The following is a 22,254-nucleotide window of genomic DNA, read 5'->3' on the forward strand; positions in this document are numbered from 1 at the left end:
CATTGAGGAGACAGCTTGTGGCACCTTACATTGGGGCAATCATGGGTGTGGCCATTCCTACCCCTTGCACATTGACTGGAACCACCCACTCAAACAGGAACAGAACCACTGCAAAACATGCATCTAAACCCCAATTGTCACAGGAGCTCTGATGGATGCCATAATTAATGGTATCAAATGCCACTAAGAATGCTAATAGGACCAGGAGGGGTGTACTCTCTCTAGATCCCAATAAAGATGGTCCAGCAGGGTAACCAATGAGATTTCCAACTCAGTCTGAAAAGAGTCTAGAAAATCCATTTCTTCTAGGACTCTCTGTAGTTCTGGCCCCACCACCATCTCCAAAACTTCCCTAAAACCAACCTTCACCTGGAACAGCTTGCCCAATGCCTCCCATCATACTTCCTGTGGCCTGTCACCATGGAAATACAGCCTCACCCTATATTATGCTCCTGAGATTTGCACAATTTGTTGTCTTCTGTTAAACAAAGATAGACTACTGCAATGCGCTCTACATGGGGCTACCCTTGAAGAATATCTGGAAGCTTCAGCTGGTCCAGAATGCGGCTGCACGAGCAATTTTTGGGGCCCAAAGAAGGACCCATATAACACCTCTGCTCCGTGAGCTGCATTGGTACTGGTTTGCTTCCGGGTCCGATTCAAGGTGTTGGTTATCACCTTTAAAGCCCTACATGGCATGGGGCCTGGTTACCTGAAGGACCACCTCGCCCCCACGATCTCAACCCGTCCCACCCAATCTCACAGGGCATGCTTCGGATCCCCGCGGTAAAAGAACTTCGATTAGCGGGGTCCAGGAGGCGGGCCTTCTCTGTTGTGGCCCCTGCCCTTTGGAACATCTTGCCCCCGGAGGTGAGACAGGCCCCCTCACTCCAGGCCTTTTGGAGGGATTTGAAGACCTGGCTCTGCCATCTGGCCTGGGGCGGGGAGGGAGAATATCAGAAATGGAGTTGGCTGGCCCCTTAGCGGCCTGGTGTGGCCCCTATCGGCCTCTTGGATTTTTTAGCTTTCTTATGTTTCTAATGTTTGGTTTTTATAACTTTTAATTGTATTTATGTTTTTAGTGTGTTGTAAGCCGCCCAGAGTCCCCCATTGTGGGGAGATGGGCAGGGACAAGTTAAATAAATAAAATAAAAAATAAAATAAACTACATGACCATTGTTATTACAGCAGCCTGCTAAAATTTCAACAGACCTCCTTTTCTTGCTGTGATCTGTGACCTATGGTCAGATACAGTGGCAAAGAAATAAATATTTTTAGAGTGTAATGAGCAAATTTATGAGCTATGTTTTCCAAAATCTCTTTGAATGTCATAATTGCCCAAGGCTGCAATCTTATACCTTCCTATTAATGGGATTTACTTTTTGATAAACATTATAAGATTTTACCATAAGCAATTTATACAGGAAAATAAATATTTCAAATTCCTACATTGATAGGAATTTATATGATTAAGTTTTATTTTTTTATTATATGTTTTTAAAGACAGATTATTGCATACAAGCTTTTCTCCTATGTGTACTATTTCCTCCTGAGACTTGAAAATTGGTTTTATATTAGCAACACTATTGCAGACCATGCCCCATAATGATTTTAGATACTATATATTCTTCACAATTGCTCAGTGGCAAATACAAAGGAAAAATAAAATATTCTGGCTTGAGCTCCTTTATTTCTTCTCATGTTTAAAAAAACATCTTGTTTTAAAGTGAAAATGGATGTGTTTGACTGCTGTGCTATATTTACTATCTGTTACTCTTTTCTAGCTCCTTTACACAGACAGAAATTTTGTAATCTGTGCACCAACTGGTTCTGGAAAAACTGTAATGTTTGAGCTTGCAATTACCAGATTATTAATCAAGGTGCCAGTACCTTGGTTAAATGTTAAAATTGTATATAGTAAGTATGCTGCATGTTGAAATTATTATTATCGCTGATAAAATTATTTTTGCTTGATGTTTTATGTTGTGTTTTGGTCATTGCATATAGTCTTATGGCAGCAACAACACTATGTTTATACATCTTAAAGATGTTTTGTTTTTTGTTTTGTAGTTGTGCATAATGTTGTCGACTTATCCTTTCAGAAGTTTTGATTTGGAAGGCCTCTTAGGACAGCAGTTAGAAACCTATGCCTCCTCCCAAATTGATTCAGTGGGCAAGGTTGCAGATATAGGAAGATCTTCCTCCAAAGCTTAGTCCTCTGGGCTAAACTTTGCTTACTGTGTCACTTTATACTGGAAATTTTTCCTGCACAGAGAAAGGTGACCCTTGTTCTAGGCAGGCAGTGATATGTAATGATTGGACTCCACTCTTTCTGCGGTACACAGAGAGGCAGAAACAGATCTGCACAGAGAGTGGGATTTCCTTTGCATTCATTGCCTTTTTTCTGTAAAAACATTTATTTTATTGGTTTCAATAGCAAGGAAAATAAATCCAGAAGCTTCAAGTTTGGCAAATATTTTTGTACTTTCTGGCGGCATGAGAAATAAAGGGGCTTGGATCCAGCAGATGTAAGGTCTCACCTAGTCCTTCTCAATATGTCAATTTCTGTACTGCCATCAGAATAATCGTTCTTTGCCGATGACAATGAAAATCTGCTGCAAAGAAGAAATTCTTAATATCTAACGGCACCACAGCTAATCTCCCCAATAATGTAGAATGGCTGTCTTTAAATGTTGATTTATTATAAAATTAATAAGTATTCTAAAACAAAAATGTATGCTTTTTTAAAACTTTAGAGAAAACTTTAAGATTTTGAAGAATATACAGGTTTCCTGAAAGAACTAGAAGACATATATGAATAATCATTGGAGTATAGCCCTGAAAGTAATTGTGACATTCAAAGGAATTTAAGATCTTAACTTGTGAAAAAAAAAGTGGAAAGCTCTGGAAATATTTTGTGGATGCCTTGTTCTCTCACAACACTTGGTATTGTTTTTAGTGGCTCCAATAAAAGCTCTATGCAGTCAGCGTTTTGATGATTGGAAAGAAAAATTTGGACCCATTGGACTCATCTGTAAGGAACTAACAGGAGATACAGCAATGGATGACTTATTTGAAATACAGCATGCTCACATTATTTTGACTACACCAGTAGGTTTCAAAATCTAGTTAATATTGGTTTTGTTGACTGGAAATATTCAGTACCATTCAGGTTATTTTATGTTTAGAAATAAATCTGATCAGTCTCTAGTTGATTTACCTGTAGCTGTACTATGAATTTGTCACATAGCATGCATGAGAGGTTTCTTTGCTGCTACGTAGAATAGAGTTATACAATAATTAAATCTGAAAAGTTAAAATGCAGCATTGCTTTGTACAATGTATTGGATTACTCTGAAATTCTGTTTGAATTTGATCTGCAGTCCTTTTTTTTTTATAAAAATGCTGCTAGCTTGGAACAGAGACATATTGAAATAATTGTCAGTATTTATAATGCTAAAGTTAATTGCTGGCTGTAGTAATAATATTGATTGACTGTATCAACAGTATCTTTTTAAAATTCCTATAAAATTGATAATTTAGATTGTACTACAATGTTATTTTTTTCTATTATCCTTTAGGAAAAGTGGGATAGCATGACTAGAAAGTGGAGAGATAACTCTTTAGTTCAGCTAGTGAGGCTTATTCTCATTGATGAGGTAAAGTAGTAACAGATGACTTAAAATATAAAGAAAGAAAGGAGTAGATGTTTTATATACAGTTGTATTTAATTCCATAGGTACATGTTGTAAAAGATGAGAGCCGAGGTGCTACTCTTGAAGTTGTGGTCAGCCGGATGAAAACTGTTCAGTCTTCTTTCTCACAAAGTTCTGACAATCCTAATTCAGTATTACTCATGAGATTTGTGGCAGTTTCTGCAACGATTCCAAATGCAGAAGATGTAAGAATTATGAATTAACTTTTCTTTTTATACTTCAAAAAGCTTTTTTCTCTCTGTTCCACTGCTTGCTATCTTTGTTAACATCCAAAGAAGAGAAATGTTGACAATTGTCAATTGATTTCTTTATTGTTGTAAAGGAAAGACAGTTGTGATAGTTTAAAATTAATGAGATGTTCTGGGATTCCATTTTCCTAAGGACATTCCACAATTCGACAATCAAAGACCTTTCCATAGTCAATTAAGCACATATTGATTTCTTTTTGCTATTCTTTGGCTTTCTCAATTATCTAGCATGTATCAGCAATAATGTTCCTTGGTCTTTTCTAAAACCAGCTTGAACATTTGGCATTTCCCTTTTCAGATAGAGCTCTAATCTGCATTGATGATCCTAATTATTTTGCTAACATGAAATTAAGGATATCGTGGGATAGTTTGCGCACTCTGTTAAGTCTCTTTTCTTTGGTATTGGTATGTAGACTGACCTCTTCTAATCTGTTGGTCACTGTGGTGTTCTCCAGATTTCCTGGCAAAGTTTGGTTAGGAATTTACAGATATTTCTTCTGTTGCTTGCCATATTTCTGTAGATCAGTTCCTGTAGCCTTCCAACTTAGTAATGACCAGAGAGCTGATTAAACTTCATCTTCTAGTAGTACGAGTTGTTGTAAATAGGGAATATCTTCTAAGGTATCTTGTATGATCCTAATTAGTTTGGACATCCTTACCGTACAGTATACTCCTTCCATCTTTGTTTAATCTTCTGTGACTCACTACTGGCATCTTTTAGCATATTAATTTGAAGTTAGAACCTCCTTCTGAATTCAGAGTCTTCTGGAAGACTTTCCTTGCTTGTCCATGTTTTTCCATCTTCAATATCTTTACAGATGTAGTTGTAATACTGCTGCTTATCTTTTCTAAGCTCTCTGAAATTCTTCTCTTTTCTTCTTGGTGATTTCTACCTTTTGTTCTGACATCCAGATCAAAGTTTGCTTTCCTTCTCTTGGTCCTTGGCAGTTTCTTTTCACATCCATCTTTGCTTCTTTAATTTCATTCCACAGTTCCTCTGGTTCCTTATCAGTGAATTTCAGTACTTTAAATTGACTCCTGATCCTTGAAATGATGATCCTTGAAAATGATGAGTATATGCTCAAGATCATATCATAGAAATGGGTGGCTTTGTTCTGATTTAGCTTGACTTAGACATGCACATGAGCAGTTTGTGATCTGTTCCACACTCAGGCCCTGCCCACATCTTTTGGTTATAACTGTTTCACCTCCTTGTAACAATAATATAACCAATTTTATTTCTGTGTACTTCATCTGCTGATGCTCACGTATATAGTCACAATTTGGTCATTTGAGATCTGTTAGCTATGATGAAATCATTGGATTGGCAGAAACAGATGTTGTTCGTCCACTTCATTTCTGTTTCCTAGGCCATATGGTGCAACTATATATTCCTTCTTACTATTTCCAACTTTAGCATTCCAGTCTACAATCATAAGCAGCACATCTTGCTTGCATGTTTGCTTGATTTCAGGTTGAACTTGACCATAAAACTTGTCAACATCTTCTTCTGCTTCAATGGTTGGAGCATAAACTTGGATAATCATATTAAAAGATTGTCCACAAAGTCTAATTGATATTATTCAGTCATTGACTGCATTGGACCCAACTATTGTCTTTGTTATAGCCTTCCTATGACAGCAACTCCATTCCTTCTTTGTTGTTTTTGTCCTGCATAGTAAACATTATGATTTTCTGACCTGAACATGTCCAATTCCAGTCCATTTTGATTTGCTGATGCCTTAAATGTCAATCTGTAGTTGATCCATTTCATCTTTCACTGTGTTGAGCTTTCCTATGTTTATGCTTCTAACATTGTGTGTTCCCACAGTAATTCTGTCTTTGTAGCTTTGGATTTTCTTTCCTGTGTGGTAACATTAGCAACTAGATATCTGGAAGGCTTTAATCTAGCTGAAGCATAAATATCAATAGTACTCCAAAAAATCCTGAGCTCTTCCTCAGTAGAATGTTGAGTGCCATCCAACCTAAGGGACCCATCATCCAGCACTATGTTATCAATCACTTTATCTTGTCTATCCATGTGCTTTTCTTGGTAAAATATATGAGTGGTTTACCTTTGTCTTCTTCCACATAGTATAAAATTATTCCTTTGCTGTTGTCACTAAAATGATTATCCACCACCAGCATCTTCCTATATCACTGCTGCTTGTTTAGCTAGGATGACCTGCATATCTTGGATGACCCTGTTGGGACTTGGCATACAATCCTGACATTCTTCACTTCTCCCTTGCAGGAACACTCCCCACTATGATGAGGGAACACAGCAGGACCTGAAGGGGGAATTATATGTTTACAGCTGCATTTTCTTCCTAGAACCTCAGTCAGCATGGTTTCCATGGTTGCCAAAATATATACTATTGGATTGTGAATTTCAATCCAATAGTATGTATTTTGACAATTTCAGCCCAAAATATAGCAAAAGGATGAGTCAACATCATCTGAATTAATATTCAAACTTTGAATTGCATCCAAATACAAGGCTATGGCAACTAACCCTTATTAGACTTTTTCTAAAGTACTGTATATTTATGAGACAAAATATTATGTTTTATTAACCAAATTTTAAGATCCAAACGATAGTTCCATTATTTTCCACTGTTTTACAAATACCATTCAACTTTTCTTTTTCAAAGGTAATTGCAGCAAAGTGCTGGGGCCTCTTCCAGAAACTTCCTGGGTCTTCATATCCTGATCCTTTCTCCTGCTTTGGGGAAAACCATTTGGAAGTTCTTGCTGCCACCACCTATCTTCCAGGGGACACTCATCTGGTGTCCATGCCATGAACCACTGCACTTGCAGCTTGTTCCACTGGTTAAAAGCTCATTCAATCACTATGTCCCTCTTGATGTCTAGCCTGAACCTGTTTCACTGTAGTTTTAACTGTTAATAAAGAATACGTTCACTCCCTCTTCTGTGTGACATGATATTCAGATATGATATTTAGACTGCTGTCATCTCTCCTGATCCTTTAACCATTCTTGTAGGGTTTGGTTTCCAGGTGTCTCATCTGGTAACTTTCTGCACTTGCTCCAATTTGTCACTGTCTTTTTTGAACTGTAGTGCCAAAAGCCTCTATGTGGAGTTTGATCAGCCAGGGAAGAATGGAACAGATACTTCCCACGATCTGGATTTTGTGCTTCTTTAAATGCATCCCAAGATAGCATAATTGAAATTCTCCATTATCACTGTTCTATGCTTCTTTGGGAAAAAAAAATTAAATGTAAAAAAAAATTACTTTTAAATATTAAAAATTACACTTAATATCTGCATTTTAATATTTAAAGTGTGAAAGGAGATAATTACAGAGTAATAGCATACATGAGGGAAGGAAGGAAGGAACCAAAATAAAATAGCATACTCTGTCCTCAAGATGGTGCAGGTCTGCTACCCATAAAGTGCTCTTTACCAGGCTCTTTGAAGTCACTGGAGAAGTTTCAAATTTTACAGATTACAAAAGGTTTCTAAAGAAAAATTAAAACCCTGTCTCCTTTTGAGGAAGTGAAACAATGACCAATGTTGAATATTGTAATTATTAAAAATAGACAGCTAGGTGGTCAAATATCCGGACAATTAGAATTGGATGGAATAAGGCATTTAGTGCTGATAACATCGTAAATAGCACTTTACATATAAGATGCTTTGACAGGACTGAACACAGATCAGGAGGGATTCACACAGATCTGTGATTCAAAATAATTTAAGATGACACAAAACTTGCAAAAGTTGATTTAGCATAAAGGAAAGTAAAGCTACTGACACCAAAAAGGGAAAATTTCTTGAAACAATTATCAGACACATTCAAAATATCAATCACCATGCATCAGACTAACATACCTTAAAACAAAAGAATCTAAAAGCAAAATTTTAGCCTAATCTTACCTAAGAGAGGAGGGACTTCTCTTACTGTGCTTATCCAGCTAGTTGGTCCTAACTAATCCCTGACTCCCATAGATTGCAACCTTTAGTCAGGGTTGTAGAAGCACTTCCTGTTAGCTCCTGTTGGTTCCCTAAATAATTTTGGCTCATTGTTCAGTGCCTCATCTCACCTCCAACCCAGAAACACTTTGCCCTGCTTTTACCATGGGTTCCACTCTGATCACGTAGAAATCTTTGTGTTCCTGCAAACAGTCCTTTTATGCTGCCAGAAGATTTTCTTAGCTCTGACTTGTCACCCTTCCTCACTTCCAGTATCAGAAATGGTTAGCTTTACTGTTGCCACAATCCCTCCTGCTCATGCATTTCTTGTCTGTCTGCTTCTCCTGGAAACTAGCCTATCAAACCCATGTGGCTATTTCCAGTCTTTATCTTGCTTACATCTTTCTGCAATCACTCTTTCTCTTCTGTGCATTCTTTCTCCTTGGTCCTTTCTGAGTGTTCTGCTCCCTTTCAAGTCTAGCTACATCCCTCTTATTTGTTTTAAGATAGATTTTTTTAAACAGAAGGGGAAACAATGGGGAATCTCCTCCTGGTTTTGCTCAGGAAAATTCTATCAGCACTATTACTACCTCCCAAAGGCCAGAAATACCAAAGTGTTCTCTCTAGCTAAACAAGAAGTTGTAGATCATCCCAGGTGTACATACTTGCATTTGAAGTCATGGATTCACCTGTCTGTTTGCTTAGGCTTCTAGGATATGTGTACTGGCTATTTGGTTGAATATGGAGGAGTGAAGGGTTTGTCATCTCCTACCTGAGTGAATAAGGGATCACTCATTTACTACATTCATGTTGATAACTTCTGATTCCCATGTTGCATGGAACAGCCAAATAAATCAGTGCAAATGATCTTTGAAATTGTATTGTTCTATTTTTCTCATATTTACAGTTACTGCATTTTCTACTGTTTTTCTGACTGTTATGCCATGGATGTATAAGCATTCTGTCACAGCAGAAAGACTGTGTAGGCAGTCTTTAGCAGTATTAGCTGGTAAGTCATGGTAAAAATTCTGGAACAGTACTTTGTATTCATAACACAGATAAGCACACTGAATACCCAGTACAGTAAATCTAAAAATATTTGTGCCAGTGGAGCTTTCATGATTAAAGTACAGTTCCTCTTGAGCAAGTACTTTCAGGACCGCAGCCCAAGGCACTTTTTTCCAATTTCAATCCTAACATGTTTTCTTTTCTCTTTAAAGATTGCAGAATGGCTTTCAGATGGCAAGAGGCCTGCTGTATGCCTGAAAATAGATGAAAGACATCGTCCAGTGAAGCTTCACAAAGTTGTGCTTGGATTTCCCTGCAGTAGCAATCAAACTGAATTCAAATTTGACTTAACACTTAACTATAAAGTGTCTAGTGTTATACAAACATATTCTGAACAAAAGCCAACACTTGTGGTATGCATTGTAATTTTCCCCTTAACAATTGTCATGTTCTAGTGTATATTTCAGAATTATTATAAACAATGGATTTTCTTATTTACAGTTCTGTGCCACAAGGAAAGGAGTGCAGCAGGCTGCTTCTGTACTAGCAAAAGATGCTAAATTTATTATGACTATAGGACAGAAACAAAGGTACCTTGTAATGCAGGCTTTCTCCTAGTTACTACATATGCATACTCATATATGTAGCAAAATCTCTGCCTTCTCATCAATTTATAATGGTCTGCTATAGAATCAGTACCACCAAGTTCACAGCATGTGTTGATTAGATAATGAAGTGATTTAGCTAAGGATATTTTTCATAGCACTATTTCAGGGAATGCAAATTAATAACATCAGACCACTTGCTTATGATTTAATTAAATTCATCCTTTTGTAGAGCAATTGCTTCTTGAATGCCTAAAGTAAATCTTCCCTCTGTGCTCTGCAGTTGTCATGTAATAGACACCAACAACTAGAACATTGGTACTGAATATTTTCATTGTTTTTCTAGTCTCCACATAATAGTCTTAAAAATTCCTTAAAAATACACTTCATTGATTTGAAGTCAGTTTCTTCATTGGTAAACTTACTGCTTCAGTTGCATATTCCATATAGATCTTTCTCTGTATGAGTACAGTAAAAGTATTTGGTTGGTTGGTTGGTATTTCAATTTATATAGCTGCCCATCTCAAATATATGACTTTGGGCAGCTTACAAATAAAAATGAAACAAAAAAGAATTACAGTATAAAGCCATATAAAAATCATATAAAACCATATAAAAATCATAAAACATAATCTGCAGCCATGGTATACAAAAAGTCAACAGCACTCAACCACTGTACAGGTTCTACCACACACCCAGATTTCCAAGCCTGCTGACAAAGTGTGTATTCATTGAAGAAGGAAGAAGAGTAGTTGTATGAGAAGAACAATATGCAGTTTAAAAAAGTGGAAATTTTATTTGTAGCCTTTTCTGAACTACTAATGTTTGTTTATTGCTGACATGAAATGGGTGAAAATATTTTAGTAACACTTACTTCAGGAGATAAATGGGGTTCTTCTATTTTTCATACCTGTCTAGTTTGAAGTATATCATTATGATGAAATCAAGTGGGGGGAATCTGTCAACAAAACTGTTACCTTTTTTGTATTTATTTAATGACTTATTGTAAGTGCCATATTTTCTTGTTCTCCCCTTTAAGATTACAAAGATCTGCAAATTTAATAAAAGAAGCCAAGCTTAGGGGTACGTAGGTTATGCTTACTGGAGAATTATAATTATTTATGTATAAGGAAAAAAATAATAATATTTACAGTTTGAATTTCATTTATAGATCTCTTAATTTGCGGAGTGGCTTATCATCATGCTGGAGTAGAAGTGTCTGATAGAAAAATAATTGAAGCAGCTTTTAATATGGGAGACATACCTGTTCTTTGTGAGTACAAGGCATTTCAGAATAAAAATAATTTTGATACTTTATTCTTTTAAAAAGTTAAGGGGCTTGTAAAAGTCAACATGTGATTGATTGAGTGATTATGTGCCATCATATCAGTGTTAATGCTTAGTAATCACATGGATAGAACTTCTCCATGACGAACCTGGCCTTTCAGGTCTCCCAACAATGCATTCATCACTATTGTAACTGAGTCCATCCACCTTGCTGCTGGTTGTCCTCTTCTCTTTCCTTCCACTTTCCCCAGCATTAGAGTTTTCTCCAGAGAGCTAGATTTTTGCATAATATGTCCAAAGTAGGATAATTTGAGCCTGGAGTTCATTATTTTTACTGGGATAATCTTAGTTTAAGAAATGTTAACTTGTAAAAATGGAATTTGCCATGATAGGTTATAAATGTGGTGAGTGGGCAGGAGGACAATTTGGCTCACAATTCACTTTCAAAGGTAAGGCTTAGATTTAGGCGTTTTCCCCTTTTTCACTTAAAAATATTGAAGTTAAGTCTCACTTACAGTGAGGTGTTTTGTTTTGTTTTTTGCACTGTATTTTTATGTGCTGTCATTTTTATTTTTTATTATATTATAACTATGAGATTCCAAAGCTGGAAATGCTCTGGGTTTCTATGAATTTCTAAGAGGGCCTGCTTGTGAATTAATAATTATATATAAAAAAGATTGCTATTCAAGGTTATCTAAATGCAAAGGCAGCACAGCATGGGAAAGTGAATATGGTTATGGACATGAACAAGAGGGCTTGGACTCAAATTCCTATTTAGCTGCATGTTTTCTGAATTTTAGTTTAGCTAATTCAGGACAATCAGGTTTACAGGGCTAAAACAGTATAACTGCACATATGCTACCTTGGAAGAATATGAATAAATAAATTATATGTGTATTTCTCATTAATCCTTTAAAAACAGTTGATAACTAGTTTTCCAGTAGATCTTTAGAACAAATATGTAACTACTGTCCAAAGTCACTGAAAGATATGTTATAGCAGGTGGAGCTGGATATATTTATTTAATTATTTCATTCCTATTATATAATAGGTCCTATTATATTTCCAAAAGATAGCTAGTAGAATATATTTGTACAATGTTATGGTCTGTGATTTTCTGGCAGGTGGTATTTTTTGTATGATTAGCAATAATTTATTTGTGTCTAAAGCTTTACTGCTAATAATACTTTCTAGTATTGGGATCTTTTTGTTCACTGAATTTGGTTTTCTTCTTATAGATGTTTCATTACTAAACTAGTAACATCGTCAGTGTTTTGACACAAGCAAGTGGGGTTTGTTGGCTTTTATGTGTGTAAACTGTACTCCCTTGTGTCAGAGCACTGATGATGTTAGCTAGTTTGGTAATGAAACATTGGAAGAAGAAACCAAGCTCAGCAAACATCAGCATCCCAACATTTTAACCCTGAGCTACAGATGTTCTCCACTTTCCAGTGTTTTAGATTTGTGTGCCAACAGTGGACTAGATACTTACACTGTTGCTGCATATGATATATACAGAATAAAATATCTTGCTACAGCATGACACAGTATACTTGGTTGAAATAATAGGGGTTGTGTCAGCAGAATATAATATATAATGTTATAAGATGGAGAATTGAATGAGTAAGCTTAAAACTTTTTTGTGTCACTCCATTGTATTGAAAGAGAGAAAGTTCAATGCATTACAGAAATATACTTACATCTACTGCTTTCTAAACCTCATCTCTTGTAACAGTTTGATTATTTGATGTTTACAGTCACTACTAGTACACTTGCCATGGGAGTAAATTTACCAGCACATCTGGTAGTTATAAAATCAACAATGCATTATGCTGGAGGAATGTTTCAGGAGTACAGTGAAACTGATATTTTGCAAATGATTGGAAGAGCAGGAAGACCTCAAGTAAGTTGGATTTTTCTTCAAGTTTTATATGGAACTAGTAAAAGTTAGCATTTTAATATATTTGCTTTTTTTTTTTTTTTGGTGCTGATTTTGTCATTGCTAACTCTTAGCAACTACCTGGACTAGTCCCTGCAGTTTTCCTGCCAAGCTTTCAGAAATGGTTTGCCATTGGCTGCTTCCTAGGGCTGAGAAGGTTTGATTGGCCCAAGGTTACCCAACTGGCTTTGTGCCCAAGGTGGAATTAGAACTCACGGTCTCCTGGTTTCTAGCCCATGCCTTAACCACTACATCAAACTGGCTCTCATATTTGCTATAGTAATTATGTTTTAAGTGAATGTTCTACCATCTTATTTTTAAAGTTTTTTATTACCACTCTAGAGCTATTGTTGAATAATTAATATAGCTTTGTTTACTAGAAAACTCATAGATGTTGCTAAGATTTGAAACTGCAGATTAAATATGTTTCTGAATTAAGAATAATCTGTAAAACATCAATAGAAAAAAGAATTCTCATATAAGTATCAGCAGTTCATACTGTTTGTTGTAACATTTGGCTAGAGTGCTCTAATTTTACATGTTAACTTGTGCAACTGACAAGCAAGGCTGTAAGGAGTGTGTATATGAAGTGTATTACTCTGTAATGGAACCAATCTTCTATATGTTTTTGTTCCTAATACTGGTAACTTTAATATTTTGTGCAATTTTCATATAATTCTATTCTTAGACAGAACCAAAACTTGATACTTTTAATGTTCTTTCTGTGAGCTTATTGAAGAAATTATTAGAGCAGTGTTCAGCCCATACTCCTTATCAAACATATATATTTCTTAAATGAGAGCCCTGGTTTTATACTTATTTATAATATTGTAATACAGGGTGAAGCATAATCCTTGCTCATTATCTTTGTAAAGTGTTTCTTTAACTGAAGTGAACTTTAAACTAAACACTTTAAAGTCAAAGTGTTTCTTTAACATATTTGAGCTTCAGATGTTCCCTATTATGATTTTCAATAAAAAATAATAGACTTGGGAAAATAGTTCCTTGATTTAATATTATAATAATCTTTCCTAAAGCCTTCAGAATTACAAACCCCAAAGACTTCAGTTTACTTACTTTCTATTATGCTTGAAAGTGTACTGTATATATTTTTCTGCAGTTTGATACAACAGCAACAGCAGTTATTATGACAAGGCTAAGTACAAGAGACAAGTATGTTCAAATGTTAAATGGTGCAGATACAATAGAAAGCAGGTAACTTAAATTGTTTTTAGTGTGCAGTTAGAAATATTGTCCACATTTGTTTGATTATCAGTAAGAAATGTTTCTTTAGGATCATGAAGATTGGCCAGTGAGGAAAAAAGTTTGGAAAAACTTTGTCTTTCAAGCATGTAGCAGAATAGTAAGCAATAAGGCAAATAATTCACGCAGCGTTTTCACTGAAAGTTTACTGTAATAATCTGAATAGAAGAGGAACAAGCTTTTGTTGCAATTCTTCATATGCATTTTAAGGTTATTTTGCTGCTGCTAGATGGGAAAATCAGCACTGGATACTAAAAATGGTGATATGCAAATTCTTTATTGTCCTACTCCCAAAGTATGAAGTAATTTGAATCTGAATCTGGGCCACTATGTAGTCATGTCAAATTATATAAAACCCTGCATATGTAAGTCATGGAAGACGTGGAACTCATAAAACCCTGTTTGGGAATCAACCTGCCCTGTATAAGAGAGATATGGTTGGGCCCCAGCTTCTTTCCAGTAGGATACTTCATAGTTGAATAGGCTAGGGGAAGCAGTATGTTTGGAGTCCATAAAAACTTATTCCTTACCAAGATAGCTATATAAGAACTAGTTCATACTGAATATGTGTATATCAAGCTTGCGTCCAGGAATAATTGGGGATTATATTAGTGTACCAAATATGATATTATCTAACAGAGTACATGACTGAGCTGGCAGAATGGGTTTTTAAGCCCCTTGGGCTTATGGTGCTAAATAACTCTTCACAATGGGCCTGATACGAGTAAGAAGTATGAAGCTATCCCAAATGATCACAGGGCCAATATGTTGTTTTAATTTTTTGTTTGGCACATCTATAAGCCATCTGCTACCTTAACAGCCCAGGGCAGCATCCAGAAATATAATTAAAACAAAACACATTAAAACAATAAAACAACACAATTTTAAAATGTTAAAAACAGTTCAGATAAAAGGTTAAACAGGTATTTCTGAGCTCTCTCCTAATTTGTACTGAGGGGGCTTCTTCCAAAGATAGTTTGTTCCATAACCATGTCCTGCCACAGAGAAAGCAGCATCAATCATTGATGTCAGATGCATCCTGTTGGTAATCTAAGCACGGGGGATGGACTATACAATATAGACAGTCCTTTAAGTAAGAGTTAATACACCATTATGCACCCCTTCAGTTGGGCTCAGGAGGGAACCAGCAACCAGTGAAATTGTTGTAACGTGGGGTTATCTGACACCTTTGAAAGGCATCAGACACTACTTGTGCTGGGTACCTATTCTGAGCCAGCCACAATTTCCAGAATACCTTCAAGGCCTACCCCACAAAGAGTGCACTGCAGTATTTCAATCCTAAGGTAACAAGTATGTGAGTCATCAAAGCCAGATTTCCTTCCCCCAGATAGGGATATGATTTATCAGCTTCAGCTGATAAAAGCCCTCATCACCACTGATGTTATGTGCCTCTTTAGCATCAATGCTGGATCCAGGAAGACCCCAGAATCATATACCTGATCCTTAAGGATAAATGCATCACTATTGAGGACAGGCATTTTTCTCAAATCCTGAAGTCCAATTCTGGACCCAGAAACAACTTCATCTTGTCCAAGTTGAATCTCAATTTATCTCTTATCCAGTCTCTTACTGCCTGGTGACTTTCAGAGGCCCTGGAGACACTCCAATCTCAAGCTCCCAGAAAAGTAAAAGTAAAGTAACACTGTTGACAATGATCCTTCAATGGATGCAGTGTTTTTCATCAAGGTATTAAATCATACTGAAGACAAGATGAAATCTTATAGAACCCCACAGGCTAATTCCCAGTGAGTTGAGCATAAGTCTCTTTGTGCTACTGTTTAGTAGCACCTGGAGAAATGGGAACAGAACCTTCAGAGATAGTAAAGCAGCATCTCCAACCCCCAGCTCCATCAAGAACTCCAACAAAATACCATAATCATCATTATCAAAAGTTACCAAGAGATCAAGAGGTGTCAACAGGATTGCATTCCTGCATATGTCATTAGGGTAACCAAGACAAATCCATGTTTAAACTCAGATTGTTTCATATTTAATTTCATGTTTAGAGCTGCAGTGTCTCAAGCTTCTACCACCTGAGTAGAATATTTAGCGTACCTGAGGTCTTGATAAGGATTGCTACTTAGACTGGAAATGTTAGTTAGAGAATTCAAGACCCAGACTGGTCTCTGGAAGAATTCAGGCCATACTAGGCCTGTGCTGAAGGCTGCCAGGTTTTTTTCCTGGATGACATACAAAATTTCTTTAAGCTCTCCCATGAAGAAATGAAACCAAATATTGATCTTTTAATATTTAACTATTACTTATTTAAACTTATTATTCTTTTAAATATTTATATTTTAAGGGGTTCAGCACTAGATCCCAAATCACTAGTTATCTATTTAAGAATAAATTGTATTGCTAATAATATATATTTTATGCATTTAATTTGTATCTTGTTACTTATTTTCTTTCTCTCTGTGTATGTGTGTGGGTGTTTGTGTACGTGTATTAGTTTGCACAAACATCTAATTGAGCACCTAAATGCTGAAATAGTGCTTCACACCATCACTGATGTGAACATAGCTTTAGAATGGATGAGATCGACTTTCCTCTATATCAGAGCTTTGAAGAATCCAGCTTACTATGGTAGGTGGCATTTAAACTTTGTGAACTGCAGTAGACAATTAAAATGTAGGGTGGTGTGATGTAATGCTTCGATTAAGGCTGCGCTCAGGGAGATAAGCATTGCCTTAGCCTCCAGCAGGAGCATGGGAAGATTAAGAAGATAAGACTGGCACCACCCTAAGGAATTTGCAGGGTTTTGCTTGCTGGCTTGAGGAGTTTAGATTCAGTCTGGCAGGATTCTGTCTGTGGTTGGAAGCTAATAAAAGCTATCGAACTAGACCTGTACTGTCTCGTGGAGTTCTTTGGGCTGAACCTGACAGGTGGTACTTTCTTACGATAAAACAGTACAGGTAATCTTCAACTTAAGACCACAATAGGGATTGAAAATTTGTTGTTAAGTGGTATGGTCATTAAGTTAGGCATCATGTAACCGCACCCAATTTTACAGCCTTTTTTGCCACATCACATAACCACGACTTGCAACTTTCCCTGCTGGCTTCCCCATTGACTTTCCTTGTTGGAAGCCAGCTGGGAAGGTCACAAATGGTGATCAAGTGACTGCAGGATGCTGCAACTGTCATAAATGCATGATAGTTGCCAAGCCCCTGAATTGTGATCATGTGACCACGAGGATGCTGCAATGGTCATCAGTGCAAGGACCGGTCGGAAGTCACTTTTTTCAGTGCTGTGGTAACATCAAATGGTTGCTAAATGAATGGTCATAAGTTGAGGACAACCTTTATTGTGTTGGGAAATATTTCATAGAAAAGATTAATGGTATTTTCTTATGCATTTCCCTTTTCAGTAGAAATCTAGGCAATCAGAATATCTAGTCTCTCATCAGTTATGTTCATATGTCTCTTCCTGCATGCATGCACATTTTTTTTTTTTAAAGAACACCCTGAATAAAATTCAAGAAGAATATTTTTGGACAGAATCTGAATGAAAATAGCATGAGGGAGCAGGTAGGAAAAAGGTCCAGCAATGTCATTTTGATTGCTTAGTCAGGAAATGTATATATTTATAATTAAACTTTCTGTTTTCTTATGCATTGTTTTTCAGTTTCTTGGAAGATTTGAGACTAAAATTCTTATCTTCACGGATTTGTTATCAGGAAGAAAACATGTATCTGAAATGTTTAGTCTTTTTGGTTTTCAGTTGTTTGATGCAGATACATCTGCTCCTGAGCAGATTTCAGCATCACAGGCCAATAGTCTTGTGATAAAAAGATGGCAGATCTTGGCCAGTTTTTAAAAAGACTAGGGAGATAACAAAAGCAAAATAAAGATGGTATCTGCAATTTTTTAGGAAGAAATAAATCTTACCCAGTTTTTAATTGTTTCAAAGAGGCAGGCTTTCATTTGTTGGGCACAATCATTCATCAAGGGAACAGTGCTTCACATGTGCTCCTGTCAACAGACTCTTAAAATTACTTCAGCTTCTCACAGACGTAGTATGAGCTACTATCTACAATTTCTGAATCTTGGTTTTTGTGATAGTACAGGTACTCCTTGACTTATGACCGCAATTGGGACCAGAATTTCCATTGCTAAGCAATGTGGTCATAAAGCGAGATGTCACATGACTACATTGCAATGGCAACGGCAATCCTGGCATTCCCTGTTGCCATTGTTAAACAAATTCCACCGGTCGTTAGCTGAGGACCCACCCCAATCCAAGCCATTCCAGGCTTTATTCCTCCTAGCCCTGAGCCTCAGTAAGGTAAAGGACTGCCTCCAACTCCCCCCCACCTATCCTGCCCCCCACGGGGCTCTGGGGCTTCTTGTGTGCTGCGGCTTTGGGGCTGCAAGAAGCCCCTAAGCTGCAGTACAATGTGAAGCCACGGCCGCTCCTGGAAGCCTCAGCTGCCCCAGCCTGCCCCAGCAGCGTGGCACCAAGCCACAGCACCCAGAAGCCCCAATAAGCTGCAGCACTTGGGAAGCCCTGGGAAGTGTGGTGCCAAGCCTCAGTGCCCAGGAAGCCGCAGCAAGCCCCAGCAAGCCACTGTGCCTGGGAAACTCCAGCAAGCCCCAACAAGCATTTGTTCGCCCAGCTGCCTTCTCTCCCAGTTCCCTGCACCGACCTTTTCCGCCCAGCCACTGTGGCCGAACTAGAAGCACAATGCTGCCTTTGCTGTCTCCTTTTCAGACCCATGGACATCATGCTATCCCAGGGGCTCCAGCTTCTCCGGTAAATGCTTCCTATACATGGCTCCCTGAGCCAACCCCCAGCGCTTTCCCATTGGGCGAAACTGCTTCTAGCTATCCCCATTGGCTGGCGTTCTTATTTCCACCTTGTTGCTGGGCCAGGCTGGGGAGCCACATGTAGGAAGTGTTTGCTGGAGAATCTGGAGTGCCCAGGGTAACCCTAACCCTAACCCTAACCCATTTTGTCCCTCACTTCAGGGAAGCCTAACCCTAGCCCTAGCCCTAGCCCTAGCCCTAGGTGGAGTTATAACTCTGAAATAAAGGTTTTCCCATTCATTCTGCCCAGAACTTAAAACTAGGTAGAACAAAATGATAAGAAGCTCACTATCTATAAAGAGCCTTCATGAATCTTGCCATGATATTAAATTTTGGCTCTGACTTCAAGGAAGCCTTACCCTAACCCTAACCCTAACCCTAGGTGGAGTTTTCTTCCCAAATAGGATTTTCCCATTCATTTTGCCGAGCACCTGAAACTAGGTAGAATGAAGTGATAAGAGGCTCACTAGTCATAAAAAGTCTTGTCAAATCTAACTGTGTTGTTTTATTTTGGTCCTGATTTCAAGGAAACCTAAGCCTGACCCTAAGCCTAAACCTAGGTGGATTTTTCCTTCCCAATAGGATTTTCCCATTGCTTTTGCCCAGAAACCAAAACTATGTAGAAAGACATAATCAGGGGCACACTATCCATAAAGAGCTTCCCTCAGTCTAACTGTGATGTTTGATTTTGGCCCTGAATTCATGGAACCCTAACCCTAACCCTTATCCTAGATGGAGTTTTCCTCCCAAATAGTATTTTCCCATTGATTTTGTCTAGCACCTAAAGCTAGGTAGAATGAAATTATATGAGACTCACCACTTCATAAAATGTCTCTAAAATTTCAGTTAGAGTTTTCCTCCCAAATTGAATTTTCCCATTGATTTTTCCTAGCTCCTCTGTATTCTTGTATTCTGTTCTATTGCTGTGTTTATACTATTACTATGACAATTATGACAATTCCTATTACTAAGGCAATTACTATATCCTATACTATTAATATTCAATATACTATACTCTATTACTATTACCTATTACTCTATTACAATTACCTATATGCTATTCTCTACGCTATTATTAGTATGCATCAACGTTTCTTTCTTAAGCCTGTTCTGCCTTAAGTTCCCTCTCTCTGAGATTTCTTCTTCTTTTTCTCTCTTGCACCTTTTTTACATTGTGCTTTCTCTTGCTGGGTCTCTACTTCTTTTCCTCTTTTTTGGACCATCCACTCCTTCTGAAGGAAAAACACCCTTCTTTTGTTTTGCTGCTGTACTCAGTTTGCTGGTGGCTGCAGAGCTCCAAAACACACATCTCCTCCATCCTCCTCTCATCTCCACTCCCACCTGTGTCAGTGTTGCTGCTTTATTGGCAACTTGGCCATGCTGATGCTGGGAAGAAAGGCTCAAATGGGAGGGAAAGGAAAATGGAGGGATCATCCCATGTATTATATCAGTTTGAGCAGAACATAAAGCTGACAGGATACTATTCGTATACTTCCTCCCAGAAACTAAAAATGAAGTTCATGTTAGTTCCTGACTTTAAGGAAAACTAACTCTAACCTTAGCTAGACTTCTAACAAGGAGGATGCTCATGGATAGTGGGCTTCTTATCGTTCTATTCTACCTATGTTTAAGCCCTGGGTCAAATGAAATGGAGTACACTATTTTCAGGTAAAACTCTACCTTGGGTTTTGGTTAAGTTCCCTTGATGTGAGGGCCAAAAACCAAGCTCATATTTAGATTTGCAGTCTGTGTTTATGGATACTGGTTCTCTTAGCTTTACATTCTGCCCAAATTTAGGTCCTTGACATAATATATGGGATAATGCATGGGAAAATCCTATCTGAAAGGAAAATTTCATCTAGAGTTTCAGTTAGGCTTCCTTGAAGTCAAGGCCAAAGAAGAACTTCACAGCTTAATTTGTGGAGGATGTTTATGGCTAGTGAGCCTTTTGGAATTCCATTTACCCCAAATTGAGCCCCTGAGCAAAATGAATGGTAGAATCCTACTTGGAGGGAAAACTCCACCTAGGGTTAGGGTTAGGTTTCATTGAACTCAGGGCCAAGAACCAACTTCATGGTTAGATTCGGGGTGGGTGTTATTTAAATATTTTAAAAATAAATAATAAATTCATTCATTCATTCATTCATTCATTCATTCATTCATGGAATTTTCCCTATTGGAAAAGTTAAATCTAAAGAGAAAGTTAGGGGGAAAAAAGAAAGAAAAAAAGAAAGAAAGAAAAAGGTGCAAGAAAAATAAAAAAGAAAAGAAACTGAAGTTATGAAACATAATGACTTCCAATCTTCTTTTCAACAGATAATTACAATCTTATAATTCTCCCTCCCTCTTAGATGCTATACAAATCCCTTCAACCCCTCACTTAGTCCATAACTGTTTTTTGTAATCCTCAACCCCATAAATCATCATATCATTTTTTTTCTTTCAGCAAAAAGTCCATTTATAAGGTTTCTACTCTTTCCGAAAAGGTTTTGTTGTTTTTCTCTGACCAAAAAGGTCAGCTTTGCCATCTCAGTGAGTTTCGACATTTTCACAATCCATTCCTCCACTCTGGGAATTTCATGATTCTTCCATTGTTGAGTACACAATAGTCATGCTGCAGTTACCATATACAAAATCAATCAATCATGAGTCTTTTATAGTTCATTGTCCATAAGCCCCAATTAAAAAATCTGGTTTCTTCACAATATTTAAGATCCTTTGCATCATTGTGTGAATTTGTATCCAAAAGTTCTTAGCTTTCTCAGAAATCCATTGTTAGTGTTGGGGAGGGTGTTCATGGATAGTGATCCTCTCAGAATTCCATTCTGCACAAATTTAGCTTGTTAGCAAATGCATGGGTAAATTATATTTAGAGCAAAAACTCTGCCTAGGGCTAGGTTTAGGCTTTAGGTTAAGTCAGGACCAAAATAAAACATCTGTGGTAGGTATTCCCAGCCTTGAACTCTGAGCCTCTCGCAGACCTCTCCTTCCGCTTACATTTCCCAAATCCCTTTCTTCCAGTTCCCTCCTTCTACTGCATTATAACCTTTAAGGAGATGCCCTGAGTTCCATCCTTTTATTGGCAGTTCTATCTTCACAGTCCCAATAAGAAAACCTGGGTGATGTCAACATGTCAGCCCAGCTTAGGGGTTCATATATCAACCACATTCCCAGGTAGCAGGAAGAGCCTTACATCATTAGTCATACTAAGATCTGGGAGCAAGTACCTATGTCATTCCTAACATTTGGTCCACAGGGGCGCTCTGATGACCAAATACTTGCTCAATACTATACCACTGAAAAATCAAGGAAAGCAAGAGACTTTTAAAAGAGATTTTATTAATTCAGAATTTATCAGATTTATTTCTTTACTTATTTTTGCAGTTTTGTCTCAAATAATTTTGCCTGTATTATTTCATAGAA

At 37.3% G+C, this 22,254-nt stretch overlaps 1 protein-coding gene across 1 annotated transcript in view; it reads left to right on the forward strand.

Annotated features, from left to right (window-relative positions):
• The window catches only part of HFM1 (helicase for meiosis 1), an 84,522-nt gene that overhangs the window by 13,594 nt on the left and 48,674 nt on the right, over window positions 1–22,254 (forward strand). The window contains exons 7-17 of the mRNA XM_088153365.1: window positions 1,785–1,917; window positions 2,960–3,111; window positions 3,582–3,659; window positions 3,740–3,901; window positions 9,121–9,321; window positions 9,410–9,498; window positions 10,553–10,596; window positions 10,685–10,786; window positions 12,558–12,703; window positions 13,860–13,954; window positions 16,476–16,609. Of these exons, the coding sequence (XP_088009491.1) occupies window positions 1,785–1,917; window positions 2,960–3,111; window positions 3,582–3,659; window positions 3,740–3,901; window positions 9,121–9,321; window positions 9,410–9,498; window positions 10,553–10,596; window positions 10,685–10,786; window positions 12,558–12,703; window positions 13,860–13,954; window positions 16,476–16,609 (1,336 nt within the window). The remainder of the gene's footprint in view (window positions 1–1,784; window positions 1,918–2,959; window positions 3,112–3,581; window positions 3,660–3,739; window positions 3,902–9,120; window positions 9,322–9,409; window positions 9,499–10,552; window positions 10,597–10,684; window positions 10,787–12,557; window positions 12,704–13,859; window positions 13,955–16,475; window positions 16,610–22,254) is intronic.

Source organism: Python bivittatus, unplaced genomic scaffold, assembly GCF_059951505.1.
Source record: "Python bivittatus isolate LINGU-HERP-01145 unplaced genomic scaffold, Pbiv_v1 ctg000700_np1212, whole genome shotgun sequence".
Lineage (NCBI taxonomy): Eukaryota > Metazoa > Chordata > Lepidosauria > Squamata > Pythonidae > Python > Python bivittatus.